This window comes from Vigna unguiculata, chromosome 11 (assembly GCF_004118075.2).
Source record: "Vigna unguiculata cultivar IT97K-499-35 chromosome 11, ASM411807v1, whole genome shotgun sequence".
Classification (NCBI taxonomy): domain Eukaryota; kingdom Viridiplantae; phylum Streptophyta; class Magnoliopsida; order Fabales; family Fabaceae; genus Vigna; species Vigna unguiculata.
This window is the reverse complement of record NC_040289.1, coordinates 3,499,618-3,523,425: the sequence shown is the minus strand read 5'-3', so window position 1 is coordinate 3,523,425 and position 23,808 is coordinate 3,499,618. Positions and strand designations below refer to the sequence as shown.

The window sequence follows — 23,808 nt, the reverse complement described above, 5'->3', positions numbered from 1 at the left end:
GAATGGGCTAGGTGGGCCCGACAAACCGGACAAGTTGATCGGGCCCAACGATCCGAAAAATTCGGGTGAGCCCGATGACCAGAACGGGCCAGACGGACCTGATGACCCGACGAACAGGTGGGCCCGAAGACCCAAACGGGCCAAACGGACCTGAAGACTCGAACGTGTCAGGTAGGTTCGAAGATCCAAACACGTTAAGCAGGCTCAAAGACTCAAACGGGCCAGGCGGGCCTGAAGACCCGAATAGGTCAGGCAGGCTCGAATAATCAAATGGGTCAAGCGGGCCCGAAGACCCGAATGGGTCAGACGAACCTGAAGACCCGAACGAGTTAAGCAGACTCGATGACCAAAATAGGTCAGGCGGGCCCGAAGACCCAAATGGGTCAAGCAAGCCCAAACACCCGAACTGGCCAGGTGGGCACAAAGAACCGAATGGGTCAAGCGAGCCCGAAGAACGGAATGAGCTAGGCGGATCCGATGACCCAAACAAGCCTGACAGGCCCGATTACCCTAACAGGCCTGACAGGCCCGATTACCCTAACAGGCACAGCAAACCCGAAGACATAAATGGACTAGGATGGGTTAGCAAACCCGAAGACATAGATAGACTAGGATGGGTTGGCCTGACGACTCAGACAGGTCATGCCCAACGACCTATATGAATTGAGTCATGTTGGCCTTAATGACATAAATTTTAAAAAATTCAATTTAAATTTCTTTTATAAAAAATGGATTCTGAATTTTAACCTTAATCCAAATATTTGAATTAAATTTAAATCTTGATCCAAATATTGGATCTGAATTTTAAAAAATCCAAATTACTTTTGCTAAAGAAAATATATTTGAATAAAAAATCCAATCCAATTATTTGAATCTAAAATGAATATAAATTGAATCACTAAAAATCCAATTCCTAACAGCTTGTCAAATTAGCAGATTGAACATTGAAATTTTTGACCAACTTGACTCATTGTCATTCCTAATTTTACCTCATCCAAAAATAAGTAAGAATGATAAATCGTATTTTTTTTTTGGTTCGTTATAGATTATTTTCACTTGAAAATAGATTTTAAACAAAATCAATTCTGCATTAAAAGAAAATTGTCAACCCAAAAAATTATATTAGAAGGAAATTTAGTTTAAGAAATATACATATCAAAATCTAAAATGTAAAATGTAGTACAAGTCAAAGTCTATCCCTCGTAACACAAATTTCTCCAACGAATCATCAAAGACAGAGCCTCAGTAAAATGTGTATCAGTGTCCACCAAAAATCGCCTACAAACTCCGATAGTCGATAACAGTGACCTCGTCCTCGGGGGCATCCAGATCTTGATAACTGTTCCAGAAAAAAACAAGTAATCATAAAAGGTTAATAACTGACAAACAAAAAAGAATTGATCATAAATAAAAAAAAAAATGTTTCCTGTTTACTGGATATGTTTCAAAATGTCGCTAGTTTACCGGATACATTTTAAAAATCTTAGTAAATATAATTAAAGAAGAAAAATAATTTTTCTCTAGAAAACGAATATATTTTTCACAAACAAAAGTAAAATATCAAATCATGAACTAATCAGATGAGCACGTAAGTGATACTATGTATATATAAAAACTAATGCTATTTGAGAGAAGTCCCAGATGAAAGATCAAATAAATGAAATACCATACTACAATATCTAAACAAGGGTTTAGGCAGAACATTAACCTTCGCATCCGCCGAGGATCTGGTCGAAAGTTTGGAGGAACAGCAATAATTGGTGCTGCACCACCCAAATGAGGGCCACCCCGCATCTTTCTTCCAGAGGCATCATATGATGTTGGTCCTCCTTGATCTCTTAACATCTGCATTGCAACTTCTGGGGGAGCAGGAACGAACGGTCCCAAAGGCCTGTGGGTTATAAATTATTTAATCAATCCATCACTAACCAAGGCTTATAGATGGTAAAGTGGAAAGAAAATGAGAAACAGAAACCTACCCAGCACCAGGAACAGGCATCAACACTGGTGGAGGAGGTATATCTGAGGCAAATGGAGGTACGGCTGGCCCTGCATACATTGCTTCATCACGGTTTCCCATCTCAAGTGACTGTCTTTCACTGGATGGGGAATTATCAGGCCTATCTCCATTCATTCTGTCATTCCGATCATGGTCTCGTCTATTACCACGATCATCTCTCAATCGACCCTCAATAGCTAATCTTCGCTTTAAGGGCCTGTCCTTCTAAAATTTGAAAAGAAAAATTAAAGAAACATGAGAATCTGAAACTCAACCCCCTAACTCATAAATCCTAAAGTTTGAATCACTGTATTATTTACACTCAAGCATGCATAATATATTATAGGAAATTTTGAAAACTTAACTATTTGACATGCTGTGCAGAATTTATCCACAATGCTTGCCAATCAGGCATAAATGACTACAAGAACCTAAATGCCAAAAGGTTCCCTCAACTACAGTAGTCAATAGTAGATAGAAGTGGGGAAAAGACAAGCAGGATACCATTAGTAAGATGACCGCTTTTCTGCCTTCTCTTTAATATATATTTCAATATTATTACAACTATATAACATACTATGACAATTTAGATTATTATATTAGATATTACGCTCTAAATGGTTTCTATATTTTTTAATACTATTATCTATTAATCATTATTATATATTTTAAAATTATTTTTAACTTATTATATATTTTTCTTAACATTAAGTTATTGATAAATCATGTTATTAATATTATTTAGTTTATTATATTATTATATATTATCTTTTAAATAGTTTAGATATTTCGATACAATTATATATATATTACATGTTATGTTTTACACTTAAAAAGAGACTATTGGACTCAAATTGAGGCCCGTCATCAGCGCTACCCCTATCTATGAAGTGAAATGTCTCTATGGAAGATGATGACAGATGGAAGTGAGCGATCAGAAATGGAAAGAAAGAGCCAGTCTGGAGATGGCCAAGGAAGCAGTCTAGCAGAGCCTTATCAGCAAAGGCAAAAATGGAGGGACGGCGAAGCCTGCAAGCCACTGCAATATTCCATGAATGGCACCACAATACTGAGAGCCAGGTGCTATGCAACGATTGCCATAGGGCTGCAGGGGTTGCTCCGCGTTGGCAACCCACAATCAGACGTGATTGTCTATGATGCTCACAACCCAACCATAAATATTTTAAAATCATGCAAATTTTCTTCAAGTCCTTTTTCTAGATATATGATTATGTTATAAACAAAATCAGCAGTATACCTGAGATTGCTGCATTATGGGTGTCCCGCCAGGAGCATCTGGATCACTGCAACAAAAGGCCACTATAAGTGATATTTCACTAAAACTCGAAAAGTAATCCTGGACAAAAGAAGCCATTTTTATTACTTACTTCATGTAATTTTGAAAGTAGAGATCCTCTCGTACTTTGGTAGTCTGCTCCAGAACAAGCTCTGGGTGTTTGAGCTTCAGATGTTTGTGCACAAATTCCGCAGCATGAAAAAGCTTTGTGCAGCCCTTAGCTCCACATCCATACTTCCATCCATACTTTTCATCCCTAATTTTTCTAACATATGGATCCAATACTTCCATTGCTGCAGCATCTATCTTCTCCTTAGCAGTCATTATTTCCAAGGGATCCAAACCATTCAGCCTTCCTTGCCAAAATAAATCAAGCTTCTTCTCCCAATCAGACCCTGATTTACCTGTTTCTTCATGCCCCGTCCCTTCTGGTCTCACATGCCTAAAGCCCTTGGCCTCATTAGTCTCAATCATGCCATAATAATCTACACCATGGATCCGCCAAAGGTAAGTTATAAGTGTATCCAGAAGCTCGACACCTTCTAAACCCTTAACAGATGTTAGGCCTCGAATAATTACTATGGGGCCCACAGATCCACTGTGTGCCTTGTCATCATTTTTATTGTGATCGCTGCTGCTGCACAAAATATTATCTTCAATCCCTTTTTCAGCATCAAGCTTACGGACAAGGACCTGAGCCTGTTGAACATCTGCCTGTATCCTTCTTGGTTCAGAACTGATTGGGTGAGCCTTTGGAGCAGCTGAGAAATCATTTTCTTTATTAGGTCCCCTTCCATGCCTTCTTCGTTTGCCTCCAGTGTCTGCTTCCTCCTCTGAATTTGGCTCACTAGCTTGCCCTGATTTGTTGGATACAGAGGCCTCCAAACCAGGATTTCTGCATTGAACAAGATACAAATTAACTATCACTGATTGATACTGATACGAATAGTGAAAGCATGAAGTGGGAAGGAAGAGAGAAAGACAGACATATATGAGACCAAGAAAAAGAGAGAGGACAAGGACATACAGTTCTAATGCTCCACTCTGTAAATCAAGCAAAAATTCCTTTGCTAGCTGTCGAGCATTTTCATTCCTCCTATAAGATCATGAACCAGACAATTTTCATTCCAATTTAAACGTCTTGATAAAAATAATTAATCCACCGGCCTAGTCTAGCAACCATCCCAAGATGAAAAAAACAAAACAAATGGCCCACCAAATATTAATATTACAATATATACAATGCCTAATTAGACAGAAGTTTGATAAAGAAACTCACCTTTCAATGACAGTAAGCAAATTTGTTGGATGATATTTATCCTTCAACCTGAAGTAAAAAATCAATGGTAAGAACATTATATCACTTGAACAGAAAATATGGTCACTTGTGCTTTCCACAGTAAACATTTCAAAGATTGAAGTAAAATTTTAAGGAGGAAGAACAAATATACCACTCCTCGTCCTTATGAGCATTAAAATAAGCTCGTTTTTGGGTTGAAATATACTCTGACTTGTATTCTTGATACCTAGAAAATCAAAGTCAAAAAGCCATTAGTCAACAAGCATCACCAAAAAAGCTGATTACTTGAACACTTAAACATGATACAAAAAGATATTATTCTCCAGAACTTACCTACGCTCTGCTTCAGCAGGTAGTATATCATCCTCAAGCTCCTGAATGAACTGCTTATAGGACATCAGCCCCTCCCTGACATGACTCACAAATATCTTAATGTTAACATATTTTTGTCCAAAAACTCTATTGTCAGAGTGAAATAAAGACAATACAGACATTAAACAACCAATGGCATAATCGTGTGTTATATTATCTATTTAAGAAAGCTCAAAGTTGAAGAGACTCGGGTATAGAAATGCTACACAAGTGGATGTTCAGTAATGAGCACAGGAAACAACTCTCCAATAAGTGGAAAGAAAAAACAGTTAAAAAAACAGATCATAAAAATAATGTAAGACAAGGCTAATGTGCTGAGTACTCTAAATAAGGACCGAGAAGGCAGCAAATTAAGGAATATGGACAATAATTCTCAATTTGTACAGCTGAAGCAACAGTTCACGCACCATTATCTGATGACAACAAGAATGCTAACTAAGATCCGTCACCTGAAGCTATAAGTAGCGCAATTTGTGAAGGCAATTTAAAATTACGGTTGCTATACCAAAAGCCAACTATATCTACAAAGATATTAATCATCAAGGAGAGAGCTGATTCTCAGTACCCTCTAACAACAATAACAAGGCTCTGGTAAACTGGATGCAGCATGCTCAAAGAGGGTATAATGAGAAAGTCTTTTATCCAAGGAAATAAAATACTACTTTTCAATGTGACTAAGAGCATGCAATGTCAATAGCTGCATATAGTACAGATCTTCAGTTTGACTTGGTAGGTAACGTCAAATTATAAGTAAAAGGAGCTATGAAAACTTCTGTGCAAACTGTTAATAATTTAGTTTTGTTAATTTACAGGGCCGGTCAAGAAAATCAGTGCTTAAATTGGATATCAACTAATTTACAGGGCAGGTTCAGAAAAGTAGTACTTAAATTGGATATCAACTGATTGAGATGCGCAAACTGTCAAGAAAAGATGGTTATAACTTATAAGTGGCTTTATCAAATTTCAATGCAGAAGTATGCACTGTTTCAGGCCATAGGCTAATATAACCATGGAGAGATGCAGTAGAAAATCTTAAGATACCTACTACGACAAGGCTAAACCAAAAAGAGATGAAGAATTCCACAGTGAAACTGTTGTAACTAAAAATGACACAAAATAAAAGGGGATGTTTGGTTTATTTCATATTATCATTTCCAGTATGTTTTTGCCACTAGAAAAATGCCACCTTGTTTTTATTCTATTTTTCATCATTTACATATGTAACACCAAATCTATTGCAGAGGGTCCATAATCTCAACAGGGATATCTCATCTTGGCCTTGTCAAATAGTTTCAAATGCAGCCACCCTTTCAAATATGAAGATAACATGTTCCCCAGCATTCGTTAACCCCTTAATAGCACACCAATGGCAAAAAATATCTATTAACTAGATTTGGGTAACAGAAAAAATTACAAAGCTGACCTTTGGCTTGGCATGTCTCCATAACCACGATTGGATTCTACATCTGCAAAAATCAAAAGAAATACACAAGATCAAAAACATAAAAGCCAATTCATCAAACACCATAGGAAATAACATGCAATAAAGAAATCATGAAATCTAATAATAGATAAAAAGGGATTTACGGGATATAAAAAAAATGCTTGTACTTAAGAGAAGTCACTGACATACCAGAAATCCCATTCTGATACCCCCCACCAGAACGTGGTCCAAACCTACCATAGGACTTCTCATCTGCATAACCACCTCTTCCACCCAATCCCCGTTCATAAGCACCATAATAATTATACCCATGTCTGCCACAATCAGAAGATGTGGTTAAAGAAAAAGGACACAAAAAAGATGCAGGGCAACATATTGGATGAAGCAGAAGTAAAGTTAGCAAAGAAACACAAAAACATTTCGAGCATGTTATCACAAAGATTTTCATCATAACATGAGAAGTACAGAACAATATCCTACCACGTCTTACACTTCTCAGAGAAAGAAAGTATGCCAAGAAACCATATGCAACACTAAATCCCTTCATGCGTAACCATTCATTCTCAACTAGTCACGTAAGAATAGTGTAAATTATATTATTCAACAGTTGACATACAAGAAATTATGACACAGATAGTATACCGTCAACTTCGCTAGCATTATTAGAAGATACAACAATACTTCTATCTCAATAACAATAATTTCCATTATATCATTCATACAAAAAATTCCAATGATACTAAGACAACATTAAAAAAAACATCAGCTTATGAAGATCTTTTTACCTTAAAAATACAGTCCACAGCCTATTAGAAGAAAAAAAATTGCAACATCATGAAGGAAACATATTAAAACGGCGCAAAACAGTTTTGTAAAATACATGAAAATATAAATTTCGCTCTCTCAGAAACATTTCTCTCTTAAATACCCTTTTCTCACATTCAAGGTTTCAAGAAACATTTGACGACCTCAATTTCAGCCAAACATCAAGGTTATTGGAATCTTTGCAACCACACTTCAAAACCATATTCACGACAATCATACAGCTATCACCGTCCTTAGTTAAAAATTGGTTCGTAACACTTTTCACAAAAAGTTATTTTTGCACCAAATAGCAGTTAACAAAGGAACGATTGACTTCATTTCCTAGAGTTTCCTGGAGATGTGGAATTCTAAAGGCACAACAAGTAGCTAAAGCAAGTCAATCAAATGAAATTCAATTCTCACAATCACGCAAACAGGACAAAATCTACCTATCATCAGGTCCATAGCCGCCGCGAGGACTCCCCCGACGCGACCGCTTGTACGGCGGAGGCGAACGCCGCGATGCCGGAGAATACCGCTGGTCGCGGTGGGGAGGGCTCGGGCTACGTCGGCGCTTGAAATCCCTGTCCCTGTCCCGGTCTCTGTCTCGCGGCGGCGACGCGTTGCGGTCATAGTAATCGCCACGTCGGTTGGGAGGGCGATCGAAATCCCTGTCGTCTCTGCGGTCTCTTCGCCGGGGCTGGTAATGCGGCGGCGGGGGCGGGGGAGGGAGGTCGTCCGCGACAGGGGAGGGCTCAGTCGGAGGTGCAGGCGGCGGCGGAGGAGGGGGAGCGTCGGAGGAAGGGGATTTGTCGAGGGATTCTGGAGGCACATTCATGACCTCCGCCATTGGAATTTGGCAAACCCTAAATTTAGGAAAAGGGAGAAAGGAAGTGAGAGAGAAAGAAAGTGTGAAGAGATTCGATTTGTGTGAGGAATTGGAGTGAAAATGGGGTTTGTATGGGAAGAAGACGATGACGATGATAACTTTTGCGTTTTTTCTTTTCACAGCGTTTTCGCAGACACAGCTTCTTCAGTCTTTTTATTCCTTCTCACGACGTTTCGCAGTTTTCACGGTAGACTGAGTGAAGCTTGCCACGAATCTATTAAACTATTAAAAATTCAAAAAACATATAAATAATAAATAATTTCTCACAGCGTAAAAAGATTAAATATGTTTGATGTACTTCCATTTTCATAGTGAAGATTAGAATTAATTCTTCTTAAAAACTTTGAATCAATTTATTTAGTCTCTTAACTGTGTAAATATGTAAATTTAATTATTTTAACCAGATTTTATTAAGTTTATTTGACGTTCAAACACATTTCATTATAATATGTTAGTTTGTTTACACCATCTTACACATGTTCGTTATAATATTAGCTGAGAAACGCATCTAAAACAAATAAATTTAAAAAAATTTGGTTTAAGTGATTAAATCCACTCATCTCTACTTATGAGAGACTAGTTCAAGAATTTTAAGAGAAACTAATTTCAATTTTCATTAGATGTTGAAGGACCAAACTCATATTTAACCTTAAAAAAATATAAGGAAAGAATAAATTGTTCTATAGTGATTTTCTTTTATCTCTAACAATATGTGAGGAGATATGCTCTTTTGTATCCATATTTTGATATTCTTGTTTTACTCTTAATTATTATTTTTAAAATTAATTATTTTATAAAAAGTTTACTCTTAACCGTTATTTTAAAACATCTTTTGTCTTTAACCGTTATGTTCAAAACTTCTTTTGTGTACATATTTTATTTTCCAAATTTTACATTTAAAAATTATTTTAACAATTAGTTATATATTTCTTATTCATCTTAACTTAAATTTATATAAAAATTAAAAAAATGCGAACACATAAGCGTGATAATATCTGTGTGTTCCCTAGTTAAGTGTTATTTACTTTCTTCTTAAATATTAATTACATTAATTAATTACATTAATTAATATTAATATATACTAAATTTGAGCATTTCATTTTAGAAATTCATCATTTTTCAACCACGCAAGAAAGACGGTTATCTTACCATAGAGGGAGAGGAGACTAAAGTGAATCTTGACATAAAATTCTTATAAAAATTTCATTCATTATTACTCATGTATTATACAAATAATTTAAATTCATATTGACTTGGGAGTCTTTTGTGAATGAATCTTCTTTTTTTCTTCTTCAAAACTGGAAGCTTTCTTATAAAGAAGTAATAACTCGGCTCTTGAGATCCTCATGCACCATCTCATAAATATCTCGATCAAATCCTTTAAGAACAAATATAAATTTTACATTTAATCATATTATATGTTTTCTTCATATTCTTTTATCTACATATCTTTTGTGGTTTTTAACATTCAAAAAAGATAACCAAGAAAACGGAAGATATAGAATATCAAACTTAATCGTATTTTCCAATTCATATATTAGAAAATTAATGTTTTATTTGGATCGAGGGAAGAGTGAAAAATTAAAAAGAAAACATGAAAAATATAATTGTTTAAATTAGTAAAAAGTGTGAGAAAACAAAAATTAATTAAAAAATAAATATTGTCATGTCAATAGTATAATCACTAGTGATCTAAACGTCAAGAAACTACGTCGTAGCTCTTGCACATAACTTACCAGCAACTACTCCACTTCCCACCACTCTCTTCGAGAGCAACCAAGGCAAAGTTCATTTTCAGTACAACTAAGTAAAGTTACTCTTATCTACATTTCGTTGAGTCACCACATACGCAAACATGTCTTCCATCATCTCCTACCCATATAGGATTCCTCACACAACATCAGTACACAACCAAAATTCGTTATATATTCACAAATTTACAAATAAGATATAAAAAACAAGTTTAAACATGTTGAAACAATTAAAATAGATAAGAAATCTAAAACAATTAGCTCTTCTCACCTACATACTAGAAAGTTTAATCTATCCCTTTTTAATCTTAAACTAACTCTCGTCCCCCCTTTAAAAAAATCATCACATTTCACCCTCAAAATCACTTGAAACTTCTAGAGTTGAATACTAAATTATTTGAATGCTACAACTCTCACCCAATTTACTTTACTTATGAATAACGATCAACCTAGGAAACCATTTTTATCTTCTACAAGATTTAAGACACGAAGTAATATGATAACTTGATTAAGATTTTAATAACAATTCTCACCTGATATCTCACCTAAATAAGTAATCAAAAACTTTATAATATATATTTATAGGTTTAATTACTCGGATGATACCCACTTTGGTACAGGTGTGTCAATCTGGTACTCGCTTTTAAAAATGTGTCAATTGCATCCCAACTCTTGAAAAAGTGCTTCAATCCCTTTCAGACGGAGTTGACTAATGTTGTTAGTCAACGTGCCACATGTCAGTCTGTGTTTTTTTTTATATTTTTTTTAATTTTTTTTAACTTTTTGAAAATAAATTAAAAATGCCACGTGTCAAATCCTTGTGTGTGACACGTGGCATTAATGCCACGTGTCAGTGTCACTGTCAGGTGCCATTGTGTTGATTTCAATTTAGTTCCTATATATGTCTTTTCATTTCAATTTGGTAGCCACTTATGTGTATCTGATTCAATTTTGTCCCAATTTTTTTGAAAAGAAAAATATTTTTGTAATCCATTTTTTTAAGATTAAAAATAATTAAGTATAAATATTTTTGCAAAATTAAGTACTAATATTTATATTGTTTTACTAATATTTTTTAGACTAAATTTATTATTTGTATAAAATGTTTTACTAATATTTTTTTTTATTAAAAATGACTTTTTAACATATTACTTTATTAATTATTTTTTTATCAAGTACTCATGTTTTGTTAATTATTATTCTTTTTCCAAAATAGAACAATATTGTCTTTTACTAATTTTAAACCAAAATTTCTATTTGATGAATGTTATACTAATTTTTTTTTATTAAAAATGACTTAGTAAAATGACTTTTACCTCTAAATTTTAATATAAATATCAAATACTTAATTTTTATAAAAAATTTATACTTAATTACTTTTAATTTTATAAAAAATGAATTTTAATTATTAAAAAAAATTAGGTCAAGATTGAATCATATACACATAAGTAGGTACTAAATTGAAACAAAAAGACATATGGGAGACTAAATCAAAATCAACATAATGACATCTGATAGTAATGTCATGTGGCACTGACAATGCAATGTGTCACACACAAGGACCTGACACATGGCATTTTTATTATTTTTTTCAAAAAAAATTTAAAAAATTAAAAAAAAATTAAAAAAACCACAGACTGACACGTGGCTTGTTGGTTAGTCAACTCCGTCTGAAAGAGACCTAATTGAAGCACTTTTTCAAAAGTTGGGATGTAATTGACACTTTTTTAAAAGCGGATACCAGATTGACACACATGTACCAAAGTGGGTACCATCCGAGTAATTAAACCATATTTATATTAGCATAATATATTATTAGAGCTGGGCAAAATATACCAAACTGCATTGCACTACCAAAAACTGCACTGAACTACAAAAATAATTTGCATGAACTGCACTGAACTGAAAAACAGTTCAGACGAACTGAACTGAACTGTTTTTCTATCTAATAAACTGAATTGCATTGAACTGCACTATAATATTCACTTTATCTATTTTAAACCTCTATTTTATTTCTTGATTATTTCAAACCTCTCTTCTATTTATTTATTTCTGCATTTTATTTTCTTAAAAGTTTATAGGTTAAAATACTTATTTGGTCCAGGTTTGTGTTGAAAAATCTCAAATAGGTCCTAAGATTTTTTTTAGTCTCAATTAGATCCATATTTTTTAAAATGTGTAACAATTAGGCACATTCCATTAGTATAGAGTTAACGGTGTTAAAGATGTGCCACGTGTCAGCTCCACATTTTTTTGAATTTTTTTGAATTTTTTTTAAAAATGTTTTTTAAAAATTTTTTGAATTTTTTTTTGAAAATTATTCATGTCACGTGTCACGTCAGTATTGTGCCACGTGTCAAGTCAGTAAGGTGACACGTGTCAAATCATTGTCTGAATCTCAATTTGGTCCATATATTTGTTATTTTTATTACATTTCAGTCCATTTTTTAAAATTTTTTTCAATATATTTATTTTAACTTTTTACAAAATTGTTTAAAAATTTTATATTTAAATTTATAAAATTGTTAATTTTAAACCAACTCTAACATTTGTATATAAATTATTTAAAACAATTTTGTAACAAGTTAAAATAAATATTTTAAAATTTTAAAACAAAATATAAAATAAACTTAATATTATTAAAAATTTTAATAAAAATATCATTATAAAATTTATATAAAAGTTAAATTTGATCTCAATTTGGAAATGATGAAATTGAAAATTAAAAAAAAAATGGACTAAAATATAATTAAAATAACAAATATATGGACCAAATTGAGATTCAAACAACGACTTGACACGTGTCACCTTACTGACTTGACACGTGGCACAATATTAATGTGACACGTGGCATGAATAATTTTCAAAAAAAAATTAAAAAAATTAAAAAAAAATTAAAAAAAAATTAAAAAAAAAATAAAAATTCAAAAAAATGAGAAGCTGACACGTGACATATCCTTAACACCGTTAACTCTATACTAACAGAATGGGCCTAATTGTTACACATTTTCAAAAATATGGACCTAATTGAGACTAAAAAAAATCTTAGGATCTATTTGAGATTTTTCAACAAAAACATGGACGAAGGGAATATTTTAACCAAGTTTATATTATCCACTTTATCTTTTACATTTATTTTAAAATTGAATTTTAACATTTCTGAAAGATACTATTTACCAGGTAATAAGCAAATTTATCACAAATAAAACTATTAAACATAAATTAAAAATATTTATTGTTATTATAAATATTCTTGCATAAAAAAATATTTCAAAAATTAAATACCGATAAATTTTTGTATTCCTTAATAGGTATTTTGATATTTGTATATGTGAAAAATATCTATTAAAAAATTATCCTTTAAAATTGATTTTAATATTTTATAACAAAATAATTTCTAATTCTCAGTAAAAATATCTCAAGTATTAAACAAAATTTGCCGTAAATTTTATATTTGAGTTAAAAAACTGAAACCTTGAATGATTTGAATAGAAAAAATATGTAGCGTAAGTTGTCGTAAATTAATATTACTCTACCTACTTTTGTTCATTGTGATGGGACGCTTATAATATAACATTTTATACTACTATAATAACTTACACAGTATACAAAAATTGGACAACTCCAAACTTAAATTTAATACAGTACAAGAGGTTCAAACAGTTAACTGTACTGCAAATACAATGGTTTAATTTTTTTTAACTGAACTTTCAAACAATACAATGCAGTTTTTGTTAGAAATAGTTTAGTTTTTTTAATACAATATAGTATAGATAATCCATAGTTTAGTGCAGTTATGTTTATTTTGCCCAGTCCTATATATTATACATATTATCTTTAGAATATTACTTTAACTATACAAATCATTAAACTATTTCATTATCTCTAAAAAATCTTTTTAATATTTTCTTAACCGAAATATTATTGAGTAAATCTTACTTCTTATTTTTTTTAAATGAAGTAAAATCTTTTAAATGGTAAATAACAAATCATTTTTTACTTAAAATATTTAATTATATTTATATATTTTTCTAACTATTATAATTTAAAATATAATAATATTTTTTAATTAGATAAATTAAAATAATTATTATATTTACAAGTTAAATTATTCTATTATATTGAATAATTACAATGTAATTTATAATGTTAATAATTTAAATAATAATAATAATACTACATATTTGTATTCTTAAAATAATATAATATAAAAAAAATAATCTTTTAAATTATTTTTTATTTTAATTTTAATTTTTTAAAAATTCGTACAGATCACCTCTCCATATGCTTTTGACTCATTAATTTTACAATTAAATAAAACAGGTTAAAATTCCTAAAAATTTCAATCTAATTCACTACCTGCTCCGAATAATTATTTTATGATAGTTTTCTTGATTAACTTATTGAATTTGGGATCATAACTTTGAGACTGATATATATAACATAAGAAAGCAGAATTGTTGATAGTTAATTAACTGTCTAAGCAAAAATTAGATGATACAACATCACTATATAGTCCTGGAATAGTGTTTTTTGCTACTGTATCAAGGAAAAGAAAAAAAGGAGAAAAATAGCAGTGCATGGTTGATAACAGTAGCATATATATATTAATGGAAAATTGAAGAACTAAGATTGTGGTCTTAGAGAAGAGAGAAGAAGGTCTTGAAGAGAGCTATCTATCTGCATGGCAGCTTTGAATTCATCAAAGGTAACTTTTCCATCACTGTTTGCATCCATTCTGTCAAATATCTCATCCAATTTCCCAGGTTCAGTGATATCAGCTGGCAGACACTCTTCTGGTAAAGCCTGTTCGTCATTCAAATATATCACTCAAATTTATATAAAAAAGGAGAATAATATTTTAACTCATCTTTTTTAACTTATTTTTAATTCAGTATTGTAATTATCGTTAGATTATCTATTTTGATTTTTTGTAATGATGTGATGTGATGATCTAATAATGGTTGAAGTGGTGGATTAAAAGTGAGTCAGAAAAAGTGGGTTAAAGTATCATTGTCCTATAAAAAATTGCATCACTTTTGACTCAAATCCTTGAAGGGATATGATAAATGTATAAACTTTTAATTTTATATCATATATATATATATATATATATATATATATATATATATATATATATATATATATATATATATATATGCTTTGGGTATGTTAATTTTTACTAAAGGAAATTGGAATTAGTCTTTTTAACTATAGAAATATATGAATTTAGTTATTTTAACGAAAAATTTATTAAGTTTATTTGACGTTTCAAATGTCTCTCAGGGTAGTATTTGAGTTAATATTAAAGTGACAATATGTCAAAATAGTGTAAACAACTCAAATACAATTATAAAATGTGCTAAAAAAAGTCAAATAAATTTAGCAAAATTTAGTTTGAAAGACTAAATCCACACATTTCCAAAAATAGAAATTAAATTGATTCAAAATTTAGAAAAAAAATTAATTTCAATTTTCACTAAAACAAAGAATATATATATATATATATATATATATATATATAAAACTTATTAAATTTATATTTGAATTCTCAATAAAATTTATCTGTGTTTTTAGTTAATACAAACTTAATTTAGTTTTTATTAAAAAATTGATTTCACTAGAAAAAGAAGTTCAGAATTTGTTCTTGTTATTAAAGTGATACTCATGTTAAGCACACAAAAAATACTTATCTGATATATCTTAAAGAAGTTTTAGATTTTGTATCAACCTTGAAATGATGTTAAAGAACTAAAATAGTGATTTGAAATTTCAAATTAATATCATTGTTTTTAAATCATAGAGACTTCAATTTATCTTATTCAACAATTAAGATAACTAAAATTCATTTTATCCTAAAAAGGAAAGAACATTACTCTGAACATGGATGCTACTTCTTCCTTGGTGATGCACCCTGATCGATCTGTGTCATACATCTGTGGTTAAAGAAATTAGTGAGGCAAATTAGCAGTAAATTATTTTATTTTCTTATAATAAGTAAAATAAAAGTCATATTAAGGATCCGTGATTTTTATAGCATGAGTGGAAAAATTGTTACACTAATTCATAAATTCTATTAAATCTTAATAACAATTACACTCTTTTTACTCTCCAAGATAAATTCTTGATATTATTAGATTGATAGAAAAGTGAACAACAACAATAGTTTCAAAGAGATTTGAATTGTTTTTCATAAATATTCAAAACAACATATTAAACTAGTATATTTATTTGTAGTTATGATCATGTGATATTAAGTTATGTATAAACTTGCTTCTTAAGATATATCAAAGCTATGATTGATTTTGTGAGATTGATTAGGTACATAGTCGCTTAGTAATAATTTCTATTTTTAATTCATAGTTAATTATTTTTAATATATTAGTAAAAATACATAATATGTCTATTTACTTTTCTTTTTTTTATATGATAATAAAATATTATAAAATTATATTCATAAAAGTAAATAAAAATAATTTTTATAATTTTATCGTGGAGAGATAATGTTATTATTCTAGATAGTTGTTTTAGTTTAAAATATAGTTAAATTAAAAAAAACATTAAAAAAATTAAATTTATAAAAATATCATTTAAAAAGTAAAATTGTTAAGATAATTCTTTTAGTTTGAGAAGAAAAACTATAATCTATTAAAGTATAAAATTGAAAAAAAAAATACATACATGAAAAAAGTGAATCCATTATATATAATGGTATAAATAATTATAAAAATAAATATAAGTAAAGTGTAAATTTTTTATTTTATTTTATAGGTAACCTTTTTATTATAAAAATTTATTGTAATTTAAATAAAATTAATAATTAAGATTAAAAAATTAAAAAATGAAAAGAAAACCCGTTAAATTTAAAAAAATTTACTTAAATAATAAAACTGCAACATAATTATTTTAATTTTAAAAATTAATTACTTAAAAGATTTTTTATAAAAAAAATTGTACATACCACATTTTTATAGAATAGATATTTGTTTGTGTTTGTGTTGAGAGTGAAAAGGCAAACCTGGAAGCACAAACGAAGAGCATCATCTCCTTTGGAGTTTTTGAAGCTTGAAAAGCCACACAGAATCTCTCTCATGTCAACTGTTCCATCACGGTTGTTGTCAAACAAGTCAAATATTCGTGGTGCTAGAGGGACCAGTGATGGCCTATTCATGGCTTTCAGCACCTCTTCAAACTCACTTAGAGTGGCACTGTCTCCACTCACACATCTGTTAACAACACCCAACAACATTTTCTTTTTCACTCCATAACTGTCAAAAACAACTACGCAAAATGCACTTTACACTTTAACTCTACTCAAAACTATTGATGAAAGTTTGTTGTGTTGGCTTTCTAAGTGAAACTGAAATTACTTCTAGGAAATGGAATCTAATACATAATATACATTGCTGTGAGTTCTTAAATTTGATCTTTAACTTTGAGTACTTACATTTTCTTAAAATTAATCCTGAGGTTTTCAATTTCCTCTTCTGTGAGATCATGTGTTCCCACCAAAGATTTCAGCTTTTTGGTTCTGAGGAAGATTGTGGAACTCCAAACACTAGCAATTGCAGCTGCACGCAGTTTGCGTCTTGCGTTGAAGCTCTGCAATCTTGAGACAATCTCAGGGTCCATTGCATCATCCTTGGCCTTGTCACCTACCACCCATGGATGACTCAGAAGCTGTTCCAACACATATAATGTGAGTGTGAGGGGGTTATTGTTCTCTCTAACAATTTGAATTCAAATTCAACAAATATTAACACTGATAAGTAGTCATCAGTGTTTAGGAGTGTTAGTAGAACATTCTGTAGCACACTTTCTCTAACGTACAATTTATTGATTGAAATTTTATTAGAAACTACAAAAACTAAGATGTGAGCTTGTCAGATAAAAAATAGAACCAACAAAAATTTGTTATTTACAATAAATTTCTGCCAATAATAAAAAATGTGTTCCAAAGGATGTGTTTGTGTTACTTTAATCCTAACTCAATCTTATAAAACCAGCTACTAATGTGAAGTTTGCACTCATTTATGTACTGTGAATTCATAACGGCTTAACAGTTCCAACAAACAACAAATCTCGTTATAATAAACTTGAGATGACTATGTACCAATTTGTAATGTGAGATTTACACTATTAAAATACTATGAGTTCATCTTATCTCTAGTCAATATAAGATCTATAGTTGTTCCTAACACTCTTATATTTTTTCTCAAGAATTCTTTAAGATGCATAACTTAAGGTTATTTAAGAGAAAAATTAAAGACTTGACAGAAATTGAGCTTTTTGTGATAATTTTTATACTACACGACTTTTTTCAAAGTAGATATTCTTCGTTTCATGCACCAACACAAGGAAGAAAAATATGGCTGAATTGAAGTGATTAAGGTGTACAATACATCTTGAGCACTAGGTCTCCTGCTAGGATCTACTGTCAGAAGATCTGAAATTAATTGCTTTGCTGATTGAGTAATGCCCTTCCATGTCTTCTCATAGAAACTGAAAGTCCCCTGTTTCAAAGTATTTGATTTGGTAAGCAAGAACATTATAGAACTGTCACTTGATGAACAAAAGGAAATGATAGTCTTGCAGTAATTTAACAAGACACTATACCTTTACCCTGGTCATTGGATCAGACAAAATGCAAAGGCACAGTGAATTGCAAATGATGTATTTTTATGTATTTACCACTTTAATGTGAAAATGGTATGTACTATGTCAAACACATGAAGTGGAGCCAAAATGGATTATGTATTTAAGTAAAAGTCACATTTTGATTCATTGCTAATTTTTTTCTCTGCCGGTGTTACTTACATTCATTATCATTTGTTGTTTCTGGCGATTAGACTGAGCAATGAAAGGTGGATACCTGCAAAATATGTAATTGATGAAGCATAGAAGGAAAGATTATAGTGATGCATAGAACAATTGATGAACATAATGCATGTCTTGGAAAGTCATTGAATTGAGGAAAATCATGTCAAATTTGCTAAATAATATGTAAGAACTATAACTACTGTCTTCTTACTTCTCAAGGAACAATGAAAAGTTACACTGGCATGGTGAGACCAAACATGCTAATAATGTGCAAAAAGCCAAAGTTGAGTGGTGATGTTAATTTCTATTGAAATCTCATCCAATTATAAGGTGATATACCATATTTTATTTCAATATCTACAACTGAATGAAGACTTTCCCTATTTGGCATAATATGTGCTGCAATTGCACATGGGTAGATGGAGACAGACACAACATGAACATGTGATGGAAAAAACAAAGTCAACATACCCAGAGAGTAAGATGTATAGAATCACCCCAAGAGACCACATGTCACTCTTGGTAGTTATCTTTCCTTGAGAAAGAGCCTCTGGTGAGACATAATCGATGGATCCAAACAAACCAACAACTGGGTCGGTGAATTCTTCAACAGAACTCAAACCAAAGTCCATGATCTTAAGAGGAGAATCCCTCCTCACATCCAAGAAAAGACAGTTCTCAGGCTTCAAGTCTCTGTGCACAATGTTAGCTCTATGAATAGCCTCCAATCCTGAAGCTATCTGGCGAACCACACCTGCAGCTTCAGTCTCTGAGTACCTGTCATTGATTCAAACATGTTCCATTCAACAATGTTTCTATGTTTCTATATCATACACACTACACTTCAGTGTTACATGTAATAACTAAGTGAGATTTTCAGAACATTTTAAAGGGCTTGAATCCTTCAGAGATAGTACCTATCTTGTGCTACAATCCTATCAAACAGTTCCCCACCAGAACACAGCTCCAACACAAGGTGCACTCCATTTGAGTCCTCATACACATCATAGAGGTCAATCACATTAGGGTGTGGTGAAACGTTTTCCACTATTCTCCTCATCACAAGAATCTCATTGGTGAGCAAGGCATCTGAGACCGAGACCTGTCTCAAAGAGGGGAACCCCATCATAGCACCCTTTGCTTTTGCAAACCCAGAAGGGTGGTTGGAGTTTGAGGCAGTGCCTGATCTTCTCAGGGTTTTGATGGCCACATGGCTTTTGGTGTCACTGCTTGATTTTCTTGTGCCTTTTCTGACAACAGAAAATCCACCTCTGCCTAGAACATCTGAGACTTCATACTCATCCGAGAGTGTTCTTGCTTCATGCCCCATGCTGTTGTGGTGCACACAAAGTGTTTGAAACTTGAAGACTCAGAAAATTTGCAGGGACAATAAGGAATTGGTTTGCAACAAAAAATTGTTAACTCAATGATAGGAGGAGCCTTCAAAACGCGTGTTGAAACGGTTGAGAGTGACATCATAACCTGTAAGAGTTTGTGCATTAGTTTATGGCATAAAAAATGATGCAAATTGGGATAGGTACAAGAGAAAAAACAATGTGGCTGGTGGAAGGTATTTGGGAAGGGACAAAGACAGAGTCAACTGCTAGCACTATGTTCTATGTTTAATGTTTCCATGTTCACCGTTTAGCCACTTTGAGATTAAAACTGTGTCAAGATCAAGAGTAAAACAAAACAAAAGAACTAGAATGACTCACTTGGATTTTATCTCAACACTCTCTTTAAACTAATCCATATCATGATATTAATTATTTGTTAGAAATAATGCAAGTATGATTATAAGTTTCTAGTTCAGTACAATTAACCATATTAAACACTATATAAGAAAAGAAAAAGAAAAATAACATATAAGAAAAAAAGAAACCTAAAAATTTCATGCTTCAAAATTTTAAATTAAAAGTAGTGTCAAATCCGATGCATAAGTTACACTCAAATCTTAATATAATCTCTTTTCTTTCTCAATGATCTAAAGTTAACATATATTTTTAATTCTTGAAAAACTTGTTTATAATCTCTTATATATTTTTCTTGACTTTTAATCTGTGAAATATTAGTAGTTTTTCATTTATCATTATGTTTGTACTTTCAAGTGAATTAAAAAAAAATACTTTTTTAATATTTTTTATCATATGAACCAACATAATTTTTATTATACGAAAATATAAATAATGTAATAGGAGGAACCAAATACAAAATAAATAAAAAGGTTTGGAACCATGAACTAAGAAAAAAAAGTGATCAAATACTAAATGTAAAATTTGTAATTGTGATCTTTTTAGGTTCCAATAAAATTATAAGATATATCTATAAACTAGACATTTGAGCTGATTCTAGGATTATTCAACCTTACAATGGTCACCCATTCAAAGGTATAATATAATCAAGAGATTAATTTTATATCACTGCTTACAAAGCAAAAGAGTTATTAAGAAAAGCAAAAATATAATTAATTAAACATATTTTTTTTATAAAGTAAATTATTAAATGAGCTTTTTTATGGCTTTGAGATAAAAATTTGGCTACTTTTTTTATATGGAACTTATACAAGTCATAAATATGAAAAGTACAAGCCTAAAATAAATAAATAACGTTAAATTATCCTAGAGGTTCTCGTTGTTGTAACAAAATCTTAAGTAGGTTCATTTCTTTTTATTTGACTTAATTGAGTCTTTATTTTGGAAAATTTGTTGTAATTAGGTTTTTTCTATTAGTAGTACACTAAAAGTGTTAACTATGTCCCACATGTCAGCACATGATTTTTTTGATTTTTTTATAATTTTTTCTAAAAAATAAAAAATTGTCACATGTCAATCTGACATTGTGTCACGTGGCAGAGACGATGTGATGTGATAATACTATTGGATGTGAAAAGTCTCACTGTAGTGCATGTATTTGTTATTTTTTCTCGATTTGGTCTCAATTTTTTTAAAACTGAATCAATTTCGTCCTATACTAAATTTAATTTTTATATAAATTTTACAATGGTATTTTTATTATAATTGTTATTTAAAAAAAATAAGTTTATTTAAATATATATTTTGCATTGAATTTTATTTAATTTTTTTAAATATTTATATATTTACAATTTATAGATAAATGTTAGAGTTGCTTTTAAAATAAAAACTTTATAAATTCAAATATAAAATTTTAAAACAATTTTATAACCATTTAAAATAAATATATTTATTTAAAATTTTACAATTCAATTTATAAACTTGTTATTTTAAACCAACTCTAATATTTGTCCATAAATTATTGATATATAAATATTTGAAACAATATTTAAATAAAGTTCAATGTAAAATAAAAACTTAATCTTGTTAGAAATATCATTGTAACATTTATATATAGGTAAAATTTTATTTCAATTTGAATAGGGACCGAGATTGATTCAGTTTTATCTATAACAATACATAGAGAAGATTCTCTCTTTTGTGTCCACATTTCATAATACTAGTTTTACCCTTAATTATTTAAAAATTAATTATTTTAAAAAGGGTTAAATATGTTTTTGGTCCTTTAACTTGAATTTTGGAATTAGTCCATTTCGAAACTTTGGACCAATTTAGTCTTTCATCTTTTGAAATACATGAATTTAGTCATTTTAATCAAATTTTGTTAAATTTATTTTACTTTTAACCATTATTTTAAAAACCTCTTTTGTCGTAAACTATTATTTTAAAAACTTTTTTTGTACATATCTAATTTTTTTAATTTTACAATTAACAAATATTTTAAATATTAATTATATATTTATTATTGATCTTAACTTAAGTTTTTTAAAAATTAAAAAATGTGAACATACAGGTGCAACAACACCGGTGTGTTTGCTAGTAAAAATTGAGACTAAATTGAGATAAGATAACAAATACAGAGACTACATGGAGACTTCTCACATAGTGACGCGTGACACTGTCACTATCACATCATTTTGTCTCTGTCACGTGACACAATGTCAGATTGACATGTGATAATTTTTTTAAATAATTATAAAAAAAATTAAAAAGATAAAAATAAAAAATCATGTGATGATACATAATACATAATTAACACGGTTAGTATACTATTACTGGAAAGGACTTAATCGCAACAAATTTTCTAAAATAAAGACTCAATTAAGTTAAATAAAAAGAAAGAATTTAGTTGAGATTTCGTTAAAAAATGACCTCTAAAATATTTAACCAATAAATAAAAAACTAATGCTTTCCTACATTATCTCTTTTGTAATTAAATACCTTAACTTTTACTTTTGATCTTTGAACCTGGCATTTTACTTTTTTTAAAAACAAATAACTTCATCCTAACCTATTCTTAAATTTAATAACCTCTGTCTGTAAACGAACCCCTGAATTTGAATTTTATCATTACATTACATTATTTTAATAGATATTCTATTATATTAAATTGGGGTTAAATTAGTATTGAGAAGAAGTCCAAATCATTTATTTATTTTAAATGGAAATTGTTTATTAGTTACTTTTTCGAACATTAGACAATAAACTTTAGACGTTTTAAAAATTGAATATAGACTCTGCGATTACTTTTCGTTGTATTCTATTTGTATTTGTAACCAGAGGGGCATATTTATTTTATTTTGTATATTAAAATAATAAAATAGTGAAAGTATTATGTAATGAAATATTATAAAAATTAAGTTATATTTTTGTAAATGTTGTTATTAAAGTCATAAAATAGTAAATCTAAGTGATGCAATAATAATTTCAGTTTTAAATATGATAAATAAAATTGATATCACAATATAATAAAGTTAATTGATTTTACGAATTGATTATAATAGCCTATGATCCGTGCAAACAATTTTTTTTAAATTTTTTTTAGAATAATAATATAATTGTTATTATATTTATTTAACCATTAAAAATACTACTAATAATATTAATATAAATTATAAATTATAAAAATTTAAAAGATTAAAACTCTATTTAGCAAAAGGATTTAGTATAACAACATTTTCTATAATTAAAAAAAGCACACTTATAATAATAACATCATTATGAATAGTAATAATAATAATAAAATAATAATGATACCAATAATAATAATAATAATATTTATGCTATAAATATTGATATTAATGCTAACACTAAGGCTAA

General features: G+C 30.0%; 2 protein-coding genes across 2 annotated transcripts; both read right to left on the bottom strand.

Moving 5' to 3' along the window:
- Positions 1–1,090: 1,090 nt before the first annotated feature.
- LOC114169710 (serrate RNA effector molecule-like) lies at positions 1,091–8,299 on the bottom strand. Its single transcript, XM_028054976.1, has 12 exons — positions 7,666–8,299; positions 6,602–6,726; positions 6,392–6,434; positions 4,930–5,004; positions 4,748–4,822; positions 4,576–4,623; positions 4,324–4,392; positions 3,388–4,191; positions 3,258–3,303; positions 1,980–2,224; positions 1,709–1,891; positions 1,091–1,339 (listed from the first exon to the last, which is right to left on the bottom strand). Exons 1-12 carry the CDS (start codon positions 8,064–8,066, stop codon positions 1,279–1,281), a joined length of 2,175 nt encoding a protein of 724 aa, XP_027910777.1. The 5' UTR covers positions 8,067–8,299; the 3' UTR covers positions 1,091–1,278.
- A 6,020-nt stretch (positions 8,300–14,319) lies between these two features.
- Positions 14,320–20,113, bottom strand: LOC114168588 (calcium and calcium/calmodulin-dependent serine/threonine-protein kinase). The gene is made up of 8 exons (XM_028053476.1): positions 19,594–20,113; positions 19,148–19,453; positions 18,674–18,728; positions 18,259–18,369; positions 17,304–17,536; positions 16,875–17,082; positions 15,733–15,792; positions 14,320–14,662 (listed from the first exon to the last, which is right to left on the bottom strand). Exons 1-8 carry the CDS (start codon positions 20,004–20,006, stop codon positions 14,483–14,485), a joined length of 1,566 nt encoding a protein of 521 aa, XP_027909277.1. The 5' UTR covers positions 20,007–20,113; the 3' UTR covers positions 14,320–14,482.
- Positions 20,114–23,808: the final 3,695 nt, after the last annotated feature.